The sequence below is a fragment of the Macaca fascicularis genome, chromosome 8, assembly GCF_037993035.2.
Source record: "Macaca fascicularis isolate 582-1 chromosome 8, T2T-MFA8v1.1".
NCBI lineage: Eukaryota > Metazoa > Chordata > Mammalia > Primates > Cercopithecidae > Macaca > Macaca fascicularis.
The window spans coordinates 122,885,633-122,900,667 of NC_088382.1; the positions used below are offsets into that span (position 1 = coordinate 122,885,633).

At 33.1% G+C, this 15,035-nt stretch overlaps 1 protein-coding gene across 5 annotated transcripts in view; it reads right to left on the minus strand.

Moving 5' to 3' along the window:
• Nucleotides 1–15,035, minus strand: part of CSMD3 (CUB and Sushi multiple domains 3) — a 1,225,248-nt gene that overhangs the window by 1,052,762 nt on the left and 157,451 nt on the right. For all 5 annotated transcript variants that reach the window (XM_045398613.2, XM_045398612.2, XM_045398610.2 and 2 more), the window contains exon 3: nucleotides 3,002–3,114. In XM_045398613.2, the coding sequence (XP_045254548.2) occupies nucleotides 3,002–3,114 (113 nt within the window). The remainder of the gene's footprint in view (nucleotides 1–3,001; nucleotides 3,115–15,035) is intronic.

Below are 15,035 nucleotides of genomic sequence, written 5' to 3' on the forward strand. Positions count from 1 at the left end.
AACAAAAAACTGGATCCAAATGCAGGGGAGTGGGAGACAGATTTTGTAATTCCAAGATAAGATTTCTGAGCTTCACAATATGCCAGTTGGCCCTGGCAGTATCATTGGCTACAGTTAAATATAGAAATCCTAGCAGCTACTCCCTCTGGATCATGTTACATAGCCTTAAGCATGCAATCGTAGGCCAAATAATGCCCCTCTACCTCCCCAAAAATATATCTCTGGAACTTGCACACATGTCATGTTACACGGCCAAAATGCCTTTGAAGATATGATTTAGGTTGACTTTATGATGCAGAGATTAGCATTCATTATCCAGATGGGGCCATACCAATCACACGGACTTTAAAAGCTGAGAAATTTCTTCACCTAGAGTATAAGATGTGTGGAGGGAGAAAAGTAGCAGACAGATGCATCAAAGGGGAAATCAGAGATTCCCAAGGTGAGGAGGATTCTTTTTACCAGTTGCTGGCTCTAAGGTTTGAGACCTCTACATGGAGAGGAGAGAAAGCCTTAGGAGCTATGGGCAACCACCAGCTGACAGCCAGAAGGAAACAGGTATCATGGTCCTACAATCTTGAGGAACTGGATCTTGCTAACAACCAGAATAAGCCAGGAAGTAGATTTTTCCCAAAACTTTTGGATACAAACCCAGCCCACTGAAATTTTTATTTTAGCCTTGTGGAACTCTGAGCAGAGAAACCAGCAAAGAACACCAGGACTTTTCACTTATAAAACTGAGATAATATTTTTTTATTCTTTTAAGATGTTAAGTTGAAAACTAACATGCATTGAACAAGGTACTCATTGTGAATCAATACCTGAAGATTCTACAGCATGATAACCAATCCTTCGGTACTATCTGAATGTCAAGTATCCTATATTTTAAGTCAGCACATGCCAAACATACATTCAAATGTCAAAAATATATGAATCTATTTTCCTTTAAGCAAAAAAGATGGATAGAAATTTAATGTGGTATACGAAGAAACAATTGGGAGCTATGAAAATATTTTTTAGTATGAATTCATGAAACCTGACAGCCAAACCAAAAAAACATGCCAACCTCATAATTCACAAGTACATTTTCAATATAGTTAGTACTTCCTGAAAGATGGAACTATTCTAAAAATATCTTTATATTTTGATGAACAGAATACAAGTTTTTCTATTAAGAGCCCTTAGTACAAAATAATTGCATTACTAACTTCTTCTTCAGCATTGCCAAAATTATACCTTAAAATTAAACCTTTGTGGTTATAGTGTTTTAAACTATGAATTAAGTTGCCAAGATAAAAAATATTCAACTATTGTGAGAGCTCCTTAGAAAAATAACGATTATTACTATCACCATGGAGGAAATTAAGTCTTGGAATTTATCCTCCCTTGCTAGACAAAAGACAGTTCAGAAAAGTATTAGGTAGAAAATAATGTTCAAAACTGCTGCTATCCGACATTATTTAGGATATAAAACAGAGAAAGGATTTCTACTAAATTATTAGCCAGAGGATATTTTTTTCTAGTGAGAAATACTGTACTAGAATTAGTGTTTAGTTTAAAACATTCCCCTACATGCAAAATGTTAACATTTATACGGAAACAATTCTATTTAATACACGATTATCTTCTAGTGTTCTCCTTAAACACATTATATTTTGAATTACTTTATGGTTTAGAAATTAGCTGCCCTTGCTATGGTATTTATATATTTCTTTATGATAATGTTAGACCTGATGTGGTAAATTCTGTAATATGGTCCCGGGGAGATGAAATCCGATACACTATCCCCATGGGGAAGAAAAGGACTCTTTCCCAAACCAGATGGAAATTTTATTGTCAAATTACATAGATAAGAAATGATAAGTCCGTGATTTCTATCTGAAACCTTCAAGAACAAATTATTGTTGCCATCAGAATTATTTTAGCTAGCACATTTTTTAAAAAACAAAACATGTAGATTCTGTGCCTTTAAACACTCTGAGGCCGGGTGCAGTGGCTCACACATGTAATCCCAACACTTTGGGAGGCCGAAGCGGGTGGATCACCTGAGGTCAGGAGTTCCAGACCAGCCTGGCCAACATGGTGAAACCCCGTCTCTACTAAAAATACAAAAATTAGCCAGGAGTGGTGGCACGCACCTGTAATCCCAGCTACTCAGGAAGCTGAGGTAGGAGAATTGCTTGAACCCAGGAGGCGGAGGTTGCAGTGAGTCAATGAACTGTGATCATACCACTGCACTCCAGCCTGGGCAACAGAGGGAGACTCTGGCTCAAAAACAAACAAACAAACAAACAAACAAACAAAACACAACAACAACAAAAAACACTCTTAGTAGAGCCCGGGCACCATCCCATTATCAAATGATATTTTCCTAGTGATATATATGAATATTCACACTAAGGGCGATAAATAAAGATCATAAATGTCCTCCATTCATTTGGCATCAGGTTTTGATGCCAAATGAGTTTTTACTAAACTTCTAGGAAAAAGAAAAACACAACCTTCAGTTTTGAGAAATATTTAGTTGTCTTCTTCCTGGTTTAAGGGATTATTGATCTTATCCTGGAAAGGCTGTTTCAGGAGTAGATGTCAACTTTTGTCTCTTTCTGAACTTTTTCTCTTGACTCTAACTTTCAGAGAAGACAGATTACCGGTTTACTTTCTGGTAGAGCGGCACAGCAAAAGGGACTCTAGGGTAGGGTCTACGATGCCTGACACAAAAATCAGGTCTAGTATCCTATTACTCTCACATTTAATTCCGTTTTGTTAATTCCTAACCCTGGAGCAATTTAATGGTCTCACATAGTGATATGAAATATTAAAGTCCACTAACTATAGCATTTTACTATACATAAGTGATTAATAACAAGATAAATTGCAGGACAAGATTTGAGATAACATGATGTGTTATATCTCTCAATGTTGATTCTTCTTTCCTACTTGAAAAATTCTGTTTGATTACATTAAGGGCAGTGTTTTGTTTGCCACTACAATCACTTACCTTCGTAATATACTTTAAACCCGTGAGCGCTAACTGCAAAATCACTGGTCAAACGTAGTGAGAACACAGATTTGGTACTTGTCACTGGAGGTGGCAGATGGAATCCTGTTAACCTAAAACAAAGTGGAATTAATTGTTAGAGACATAATCATTTTATCTAAGAGTTTTTAAGAAGGATTAAAAATCATATTAAAAAAAAAAAAACATTATCTCCTAGAATTTCCAGAAATTCCTAGAATTTCCTAGAATCTCCTAGAATTTCCAAGGTCTAGCCAACACCTTGATTTCAGCCCAGTTAAACTCATTTTGGACTTCAGCATTTCAGACTGCAAGATAATACATTTGTGTTGTTTAAGCCACTAAGTTTGTGGCAATTTCTTGTAGCAGGAAAGGACAACTGATAAACAATTCTTTTCTGGGTTTTGGAATATACATTTTTTAAAATATCTAAATAGATATTAATTTATTCTATAATTGAATATGGAAGTCCTGTGAAACCTAGTGACTACTCTAAGTTACTAAGACTGCTATTGATATTATATAAAATGAGTATACTCAGAACCTATTAAGGCAATATTTATGTAATTATGACTAAAAATCTCTCTATGAAGAGATAATATAGTATGAGATATTATATATAGTATACTATGAAATTACATCCTTACATTAGAAGATACAAGAGACCAAGAAGAATTAGACAACTTGAACAAGTTCACAGAAGAGCCAGGTCTAAGACTACAACTATCTTATTGCCTCCTATTATCAAGTAAACACCCTGTTTGGCATCTGATTGTCTTTGAGACATTAATAAAATAGAAACAATAAGTATTTGAACCATTAATTCACACATTAACATACAAAATTATTTTGTATACAATTTCAAATTTGTATTCATCAGTTGTATTAATCTAATATTTGAAGCAATATTTAAAACACTTTTATCATTAAGTTATTCAAATTAATAGAGAAGAACATTGTGAAGAATTGTTCACTTTTAGCAAAAGCTCGGTTTCTGTATTTATGTTTAAATAATCAGCATGTAGTGGCATGTTGTGTAATGGGAGATTTTTTTTTTTAATCAATAGATGAATAAGATGTATCTTTTAAAGTGATTTTCATATAATAGCTGTATCATTATGAGGATTTGAGGTAACTTGTTTTACTCCTTCTTGTAATACGTTGATAATTGATTTAAAAATAAACTCAGTTATGAATCCAATTAGTTTTTTCTTTATAAGACTTCATTTTGTAATTTCATATTTATGTGTGTAGTTATTAAACATCTTTTTCTCCTTTGGATACAATGCTTCAAGATGTCAATGTTTTTTTCTGCATCTGTTGAGATGATCATGTGATTTCTGTTTTTAATTCTGTTTATGTGGTGTATCACATTTATTGACTTGCATATGTTAAACCATCCCTGCATCTCTGGTATCAAACCCACTTGATCATGGTGGGTTATCTTTTTGGTATGTTGTTGGAGTTGGTTAGCTAGTATTTTATTAATGATTTTAGCGCCTATGTTAATCAAGGATATCGGTCTGTAGTTTTCTTTTTGGTTATGTCCTTTCCTGGTTTTGGTATTAGGTTGATGCTGTCTTCATAGAATGAATTAGGGAGGGTTCTTCTTTCTCTGTCTTGTGGAACAGTGTCAAAAGGATTGGTACCAGTTCTTTGAATGTCTGTTAGCATTCTGCTGTGAATCTGTCTGGTCCTGGACTTTTCTTCATTGGTAATTTTAAAATTACCATTTCAATCTTCCTACTTGTTATTGGTCTGTTCAGGGTGTCTAATTCTTCCTGATTTGAGCTAGGAGGGTTGTATTTTTCCAGGAATTTAATCCGTCTCTTCTAGGTTTTCTAGTTTATGTGTGTAGAGGTGTTCACAGTAGCCTTGAATGATCTTTTGCATTTTGACTGTGTCAGCTGTAATATCTTCTGTTTCACTTCTTAGTGAGGTTATTTGGATTTTCTCTCTTCTTTTCTTGGTTAATCTTGTGAATAGTCTCTCCATTTTATTTATCTTTTTGAAGGACCAGCTTTCTGTTTAATTTATCTTTTGTAATTTTGTTTGTTTGTTTGTTTCAATTTCATTTGTTTCTGCTCTGTTCTTGGTTATTTCCTTTCTTCTAGTGGCTTTCAGTTTGGTTTGTTCCTGTTTCTCTAGTTCCTTGAGGTGTGACCTTAGAATGTCAGTTTGTGCTCTTTCAGTCTTTTTGATGTAGGCACTTAGGGCTATGAACTTTCCTCTTAGGAACGCCTTTGCTGTATCACAGAGGTTTTGATATGTTGTATTATTGTCATTCAGTTAGAAGAATTTTTAAATTTCTATCTTGATTACGCTTTTGACCCAATGCTCATTCAGGAGCTGGTTATTTAATTTCCATGTATTTGCATGGTATTGAGGGTTCCTTTTGGATTTGATTTCCAGTTTTATTCCACTGTGGTCTGAAAGAGTGCTTGATATAATTTCATTCTTTTAATTTATTGAGGCTTGTTTTTGGCCTATCATGTGGTCTATCTTGTAGAAAGTTTCATGCACTGCTTAATAGAATGTGTATTCTGTGGTTGTTGGATAAAATGTGCTTTATATCTATCTGTTAAATCAGTTTGCTGCAAGGTAAAGTTTAAATCCATTGTTTCTTTGTTGATTTTCTGTCTTGATGACCTGTCTAGTACTGTCAGTGGAGTACTGAAGCCCCCCACTATTATTGTGTTGCTGTCTATATCATTTATTAAGTCTATTAGTAATTGTTTTATAATTTTGGGACCTCCAGTGTTGGTGCATATATGTTTAGGACTGTGATATTTTCCTGTCGGACAAGGCATTTTACCATCATGTAATGTCCCTCTTTGTCTCTTTTAACTGCTGTTGGTTTTCTCTAAGAACAGCTACCTCTGCTTGCTTTTGGTGTCCATTTGTATGAAATGTATTTTTCCAGCCTATTACTTTAGTTTATGTGAGTCCTTATGTGATAGGTGAGTCTCCTGAAGGTAGCAGATAGTTGGTTGGTGAGTTCTTACCCATTCTGCAATTTTGTATCTTTTAAGTGGAGCATTTAGGCCATTTACATTCAGTGTTAGTATTGAAATGTGAGGTACCCTTGCATACATCATGCACTTTGTTGCCTGTGTACTTTGTTTTTTGTTTGTTTTTGTTTTTTAAATTGAATTTTTATTTTATAGGTCCTGTGTGATTTATGCTTTAAAGAGGTTCTGTTTGGTGTGTTTCCAGGATTTGTTTCAAGATTTACAGCTCCTTTTTAGCAGTTCTTGTAGTGGTGGCTTGGTAATGTCAAATTCTCTCAGCATTTGTTTGTCTACAAAAGACTATATCTTTTCTTCATATATGATGCTTAGTTTCGCTGGAAACAAAATTCTTGGCTGATAATTGTTTTGTTTGAGGAGGCTGAAGATAGGGCCCCAATCCCTTCTAGCTTGTAGGGTTTCTGCTGAGAGATCTGCTGTTAATCTGATAGGTTCTCCTTTATATCTTAATGTAATAAAAGTCATCTATGACAAACCTATAGCCAACATAATACTGAATGGGTAAAAGTTGAAAACATTCCCTCTGAGAACTGGAACAAGACAAGGATGCCTATTCTCACCACTCCTCTTCGACATAGTACTGGAAGTCCTAGCCAAAGCAATTAAACAAGAGAAAGAAATAAAGGATATCCAAATTAGTAAAGAGGAAGTCAAGCTGTCACAATTTGCTAATGATATGATCGTTTACCTTGAAAACCCTAAGGACTCCTCCAGAAAGCTCCTAGAACTGATAAAAGAATTCAGCAAAGTTTCCAGATACAAGATTAATGTACACAAATCAGTAGTTCTTCTATACACCAACAGCGCCCAAGTGGAGAATCAAATCAAGAACTCAACCCCTTTTACGATCGCTGCAAAAACAAAACAAAACAAAACAAAAATAGAATACTTTGGAATAAACCTAAACTAGGAGTGAAAATACCTCTGCTAGGGAAACTATAAAACACTGCTGAAAGAAATCATAGATGACATGAACAAATGGAAACATATACCATGCTCATGGATGAGGAGAATCAATCTTTTGAAAATGACCATACTGCCAAAAGCAATCTACAAATTCAATGCAATCTCCATCAAAATACCAACATCACTCTTCACAGAATTAGAAAAAACAATTCTAAAATTCATATGGAACCAAGAAAGAGCCTGCATAACCAAAGCAAGACTAAGCAAAAGGAAAAAACCTGGAGGCATCACATTGCCTGATTTTAAACTATACTATAAGGCCATAGTCACCAAAATAGTGTGGTGCTAACATAAAAATAGGCACGTAGACCAATGGAACAGAATAGAGAACCCAGAAATAAAGCCAACTGATCTTTGACAAAGCAATCAAAACCATAAAGTGGGGAAAGGACACCGTTTCCAACAAATAGTGCTGAGATAATTGGCTAGCCATATGTAGAAGAATGAAACTGGATCCCTACCTCTCACCTTACAAAAAAATCAAGTCAAGATGGATTAAAGACATAAATCTAAGACATGAACTATAAAAATTCTAGAAGATAACAATGGAACAACTCTTGTAGACATTGGCTTAGGCAAGGATTTTGTGACCAAGTATCTGAAAGCAAATGCAATAAAAACAAATATAAATAGCTTGGACCCAAATAAACTACAGAGCTTTTGCACAGTAAAAGGAACATTCACCAGAGTAAACAGACAAGCCACAGAGTGTGAGAAAATCTTCACAATCTTTACAAAATCTGACTAAGGACTAATATCCAGAACCTACAACAAACTCAAATCAGTAAGAAAAATGTAACAATTCTATCAAAAAGTGGGCTAAGTACACGAATAGACAATTCTCAAAAAAGAAGATGCACAAATGGCAGCAAACAGGTGAAAAAATGTTCAACATCACTAATGATGAGGGAAATGCAAATCAAAACTACAATGCGATACCACCTTACTTCTACAAGAATGGCCATAATCAAAAAATCAAAAAAAAAAAAAATAGGTGTTTGTGTGGATGCAGTGATCAGGGAACACATCTACACTGCTGGTGGGAATGTAATCTATTACAACCACTATGGAAAGCAGTGTGGAGATTCCTTAAAGAACTAAAAGGAGAACTGCCATTTGATCCAGCAATCCCACCCCTGTGTACCTACCTGGAGGAAATCAAGTCATTATTTGAAAAGATACTTGTACATTCATGTTTATAGCAGCACAATTCGCAATTGTAAAATCATGGAATCAACCCACATGTCCATCAATCAACGAGTGCATAAAGAAACTGTGATACACATTTTTCATACATATATATGATGGAATACTACTCAGCCATAAAAAGGAATGAATTAACAGCATTTGCAGTGACGTGAATGAGACTGGAGACTATTATTCTATGTGAAGTAAGTCAGAAACAGAAAACCAAACATCATATTTTCTCACCAATATGTGGGAACTAAGCTATAAGGACCAAAATGTTTAAGAATGATACAATGAACTTTGGGGACTTGAGGGAAAGAAAGGGAGGGGGGTGTGGGATAAAAGACTACAGATATGGTGCAGTGTGTACTGTTCAGGTGATGGGTACACCAAAAAATCTCACAAATCACCGCTAAAGAACTTACTCATGTAACCAAATATCACCTGTACCCTAATACATATGGAAAAAAAAATATGTCAGTGTTTGAGACTTGGAGTCTAAAACCAGTGCTTCTGTCAACGTATATCATGGAGGAGGCCCTCAGTAAGTACTTATTAATTTAATGGGTTGAAATGGTAGGAGATTATCGATGCCATCTTAACAATGTCTTATTCACTCTAAGAATTGTGTTATTGAAACATCATAAGAATGTAAATTTAAATCCAGTTATTAAGAAAATTCTTATAGCTTAAGTAGAGACTCTTGTTCAGAGAAAGTAAGTTTTCCCCATGTTATCTTCAAAAGCTTAGTATATATCATATATCTCATACACATTTATTTGAAATATCTTTCCAGGCACAACTGTATGGTTATTTTAAGGTAAATCTAATATGATTAGTATCTTCAAAATGTGAGTTATAAATTTATAGTATTTAAATATATTGTTTTCATCTAGATTTAACATGTTATCTAGGTAATTTAAAAGCATACTATTTTATAGATAAGTATAATATTTTTCCATGTAATTATTTGTACTGTTTTTGATATTTGTAAAATTTAGTTTTTTGCATATATTGCTCGTTACTACATTATCAGTTATATTCCCTTCACATTGATGCATGATGAAACTGCATAGTGAATGACATTTTATGTTTCTTTGAAAATTGTACCACAGTCCAGTTGTATTTTCTTTGACTCACAGTTGAAGAAATCACAGCTCAGGATAAGTAAATCGTTTACTTATAAGTAAACAATTAGTAAGTAAATTGTTTAAATTCATGCAGGTGGTAGGCAGGTAGTGGAGCAAAGATAAAAACCTGTATCTTCAGGCCCCAATCCACTAGGACTTTCCCATAAGAGAAATGTTTTTTTTCTATGAAGCCAGAATAAAATTTTAATCAATTTTTGTTTTTGCACAATGCCCATGTAGGTTTCTTAACAAGTATTTTGAATGGAACAAGAACATATTTCACCCACATCACAACTTTAAGTAGTTGTGGGTGGTAAGAATGATTATGAAGTCATTGAATTAAAGGTGAGTAAGGCAATGGGGAGCCATTGCTGATTGTAGTTGGTGACATCTTTATAGCAAAAACTGCAGTGGTTAGCAAAGATATTTCCCTACTGGGAAAACTAAATTAGTAAACAAATATATGAGACGAACATCCTAGAATCATCCAATATAAATTTCATTCAGATATTATTTTTAGTAGGTCAAAAACTGACAGTGACCAATAAAGTATGAAACTGAATTCGCTCTGCTTATTAGTGAATATTTTGTCACATCCTGACAATAACTATGTTCTCTCACCCTAAATGTGTCTTTCAAAAATGCATATAAACTCTTATTAATGAATAATTATTTCATTTTAATACATTTGGTTTCATGAAAATTCCACAGCATTTCTTCTATTTTTTTTTTTTTTTTAACATTTCAACTGTTATTTGGTGAATATTTTGTCATGGACCAGGACCTGTCTATGGCAATTTTTTAAGTACATTTTCTCATCTGACAGCATAGTACAATGTATTAGCTAGTATTTTTTTTTTCATTTTAAATGTAATGGTTTCTCATTGATAATCTCTATTCTTACCTGTCCTTACTCCCACATACACCTCCAATCACATCTTAGCATTTTATGTTTTACTAGACAAGAGACTCATCAGAGGTTTTTGTTACTTGTTTGAGAAATCATGCACTTAGAACATGTGATCCTGTCTCTTCTTATATTCCCTTTTGGATGAAAACATTCTTGATATATTTCCTCTGTAAAACCTTAGAAATGATAATAATGTTTTATGCTGAAATGAATAACTAGTCACAAGGAGAATTAAACAATTAACTTACAACTTTCTATCAACAAATAATATGAAAAGTACTAAAGTAATTATTTGGCAATTAATGAAAAATTGATAGAAATTTACATTGCAAGCAAGCCATTTAAAATGTCAATGCATATGTTTTTTAAATAACAGATTGTACATTTAGAATATTTTGTAATTAATGAGGATTAACGTACTGTATTTCACCTTAATGTGATAGGAATTCTTAAAGCATCAAAGTTGTTAGATAAGAATGATACCTGTCTCACTCTCTAACTATGTTTATTGGGTTTTAACTGTAAGATTTTATTATTTTGGGGAGAGTTGAGAAGAATGACTGCACGTATACAATCTCTAAGAATGTAAAAAAAGACTCTAAATATCTATTTAAATGTAATGTGTATAATAGCTGATAACAATATTAAAATGTTCTTTAAAGAATGGATGCAACAAACATCATTTTAAATTAAGAGGTTATTAGTATATTGCTGCTTATAATAAGATAGAAACAAAACAGACAGGGATGTAAGAGGAAAGAGAGAAAGGGAGAGAAAGGGATGTAAGAGGAAAGAGAGAAAGGGAGAGAAAGGGAAGTAGGAGGAAAGGAGAGAGGGTGAGGAATAAAGAATGACTGATGGAGAGAGAAAGAGGAAGAGGAGAGAGGGAAAGAGAGATTTATTTAAAAACAAAAGTGGTGCTATTACAAACTCCCAGGATTTTGTGAATGTTAAGTAAGGTAATTCATGTGAAACGGTCTAGTGTATTTTTTGGATAACAAATTGTCATTAAATACTACTCTCTTTAGTGATGTGACTCAAACTTCATTTCCCTTTTTGCTGCACTCTATCCTGCTACTGCTAAGATATGTTACCTAATACCACCAGCATAAGCACAGTGATTTCATATTACTCACAGTAAGACTTTTGGATATGAATTATCTTATAATTTTTCTTTGGTTCGACAGTTCTTAAAAATGATCCAAAGATATACAGAGAATTCTCTGCTGAAACAAACTATTAGCTTATTTAATGTCACAATGAACAAGAAAACCACAGGAACAAGCTGATATTTAAAGTAATGGCTGTTCTGTTAAAATAAATCATGCATATGCTATTGATATTGGAGTACATGAAGCACGGCACAATAATTCATGGTTATGTCAAGATGTCACTGGCAGTAATATTAAATAAAAATATGGCTGTGACAACATTTGAATAATTTTATCATTTGTTGAGAGTAAATGAGCTGAAGCTTCTGTGAAATATAAAATTCCAGAAAGAAACATGTGTGAGAAAGGCAAATTCACCATGCTGGGAACATATGCTGGGTATAGATGTAAATATTTGTCAATGAGGCACTTCCATAAGATTTGGAATGTGAATAAAAGTGTAAGCCATTATCATGCCATGGCAGGTAGATACAGGTACTTCAGAAAGTTTTAGAGGTGAGGTTTATGCATTGACTTAACAGAATTCTTATTAAAAACAACCATTTGATTTTGCAAACAACTGAGCTTATCACTGGTATTTCCCTGCAATTTTGCAAATTCTTGATTTCCTGAAAGTTAGCAAAGGCTATCCTTGACCATCATAAGCCAGCTTTAAACCTAGAATTCTTGTTATTAAAAGAATTCCTGCTTGAAATATTTCATTTTTTTTCTGAACGCTGAGAAATGCAAAAAGGCCACCAGCCTGTTAAGGAAATTTTCCTCTCCAGATAATTTCAAAGTAGTTTATTTTCTAGTAAATTATTTTCACCTTTTTTGTCACAGACGTGTTCCTTTGATTTCTAGCACAAGTTACAGTAATATGCAAATGATTCTTAGATAAGATGATATTGACAGTATATTCTTAACTATTTGTGTGAAACTGCGCATGATTTTCATTATTCTAACTTTTGGCATTTTTTCCTCTATCTAAATAAAAATGATGCCTGATATTTAAAGTAGAAAAACATAAATTACTATCTACTAGAGAAAACTTTTTCTTCCTTCAAAAATGGATATTGATAAAAATGTAGATATTCTCAGCTCACTATGTTTAAAGATACCATGTTTCCATAAAATTTGTTTTACCAATGACTTTAGACTTTGATCTTCAGGATCAACATTTTCTCCAGAACCCATGAAATATACTACTAAAATTTTTCTTCAAAAGTCAACCTTTCTTTCCGATTTGTTCTCTTTCTGCTGCAAATACTTCAAAGCTTCTATAATGTCTCTCTTCTCATTTTCTCCCTTGAATCACTGATCTTTAAGGCTATACATGACTCTAATTCCAAAGGCCATCTTGAATCATTGAGAAAACTAGAAATACAGGAAAATTATGTTGAGCAATTAATCAATTTAAGTATATTTTACAGTGTCCCCACTTTGTATAAACTCCCGCAAATATTAATTAATATATTTTTCTAAGGTTTCTAAGAAGCAGTTGACTCTAGTGACTATAAGCTTGTATTTTAGAATATACAATTGAAAAAAATATTAATTCTGCTGCTTGTTAACAGTGTAATATTGGACAAATTACTTTATTCCAAAAAACTAGTGATAAGATGAGGTAAATACTAGCAATTATCCCATTGTTATGTTGGCAAATTTAATTGGGATAATGCTTGTAAAAGCTTACCACAGTTGCTGGAGTATGTGGAATATTATTTTTACCATAATTATTTTGAAGATGAACCCACCCAAGGTTCATCTAATTATAAAACAAACAAACAAAAAAACTCATTCAGTGATAACTCTGGAGCTGGACTACCTGGAGTAAATCTCAGTGATTCCATTTATTGTTGTGTGACATTGGGCAGGTTACCTGCCTCTCCTGGTTCCTCACTGGCAAAATGTAGATGAAAATAGTACTTCCCCCTTAAATCCCTGTCAAGTTTAAATAAGTTAACACAAGCACATCACTTAGAACAATGCCAAGCATTTAGCAAACTAGCTACTCTTGAGAAAGATGACAAACCTGAGAATTAGAGAATTCTTTTACACACCACTCAGAGTTTTCTTCTTGAAGCACCAAATTATTGCTAGTTATAACAAACTTGGAGTATTTGGGATAAATATAATATTTATTCAAGTATATGCTATTTTGTTCTACTAGGTCTTTTATTTTTTCTGCTAAGTTTATCATTGCTACGACTTTTTATCTTTTTGGATGCAGAATTAGTAAAGACTCATCACAAGCTATATATTTAAGGTCAATTAAAAAAAAATTATGACCGAGAGAGGTGAGAGCATTGATAAAGATTCTCAATTAGAAGACAAAGAGAGAGAGAGAGAGAGAGAGAGAGAAATACAGCTGTGTCTTTAGTAACTTATAATTACTGAGATTGAGTCAACCGACTTCCTCCAATAAACCCTGCCACTTTTTTACGTGTATTTCAAAGATATTTTTATCAGAAAGCATTACACACACTTTATCATGTGACTGTCATTGTATTTCTTTATGAATACTGTGTATTCATTAAGGAAAAACTAAAACAAAACAAAAAACACCATTCTACAAATGCATGCTTTACATTTCCCATATTGACAATTTTCATTTGATCCACTTACCAATCCATACCAATAAGAATTTAACTCCAAATTTATGACTCCTTCTCTTTCCCAGAAAGGTAATACTAATTAGCACTGACTCTCAGTTTTTAGCAAAACATGAAATTTACACAACTTGTGTTTTTTTTTAAGCATTTAAAATGTATATATTAGAATGTGGCATTTTCGTTGTCAATATCCTCCAGTCATTAGAGAGTTTGCACATACAATCTATGCCACTAAATAATACATAATCTTTGTGATATGTTCCATGGTAAAGACGAATCATAATTTCTTTAATCCAAAATAAGTATAGAAAGTTTCTGAGGATCTATTCCATTACCAGTTTTGTTGAATTAAATATTTTTAAAAATACATTATGAAGAGATATATTTTACATAAAATACAAAGAGCACTGTAACTGGAGATTTTGAATAAAGCCTTATGATGGTGATGATTAAAGATGTTTTGATAAAGATTCTACTATAGTTTATTCTAGATATTGTAAAATTTAGGAATGTGGAGAACCTTTTCGGAAAAGTTTCGATTCTGTCTTTAAGTCAGTATTTTATTTACAAAGCTATTAGAGAGAAGTGACTGAGAATATAGCAATTACTTTTACAAGATATGTATAGCCATTAATTATTTCCATTGTGCCCAATATCACTTTCTTATAAAATTATTACCACTGCCCTCTGAGATGATTATTTACTTGTGTGTATGCGTGCATATATCCCAGTACAAATGGTAAATAACATAACATGTCAAAACATTATTTCTAATCATTTTAGGTTAAATTAAAGTACAATCTGTCTTCATTGGAATACATCATAAAGAAAATATCAACATGAGAATGCAGTGACATGGAACATACATACGGTCATTTACCTAAGTAATGAATTTAGACATGATTTATGGACTAATTTAGTGTTTTCAAATGATCACTATTTTCTTGTCACATGAAAAGCCATTCAGTCAATTAATCTACTATTTTTAAATAATAATCATAGGCCATATTCTAACATTTAAATTGGA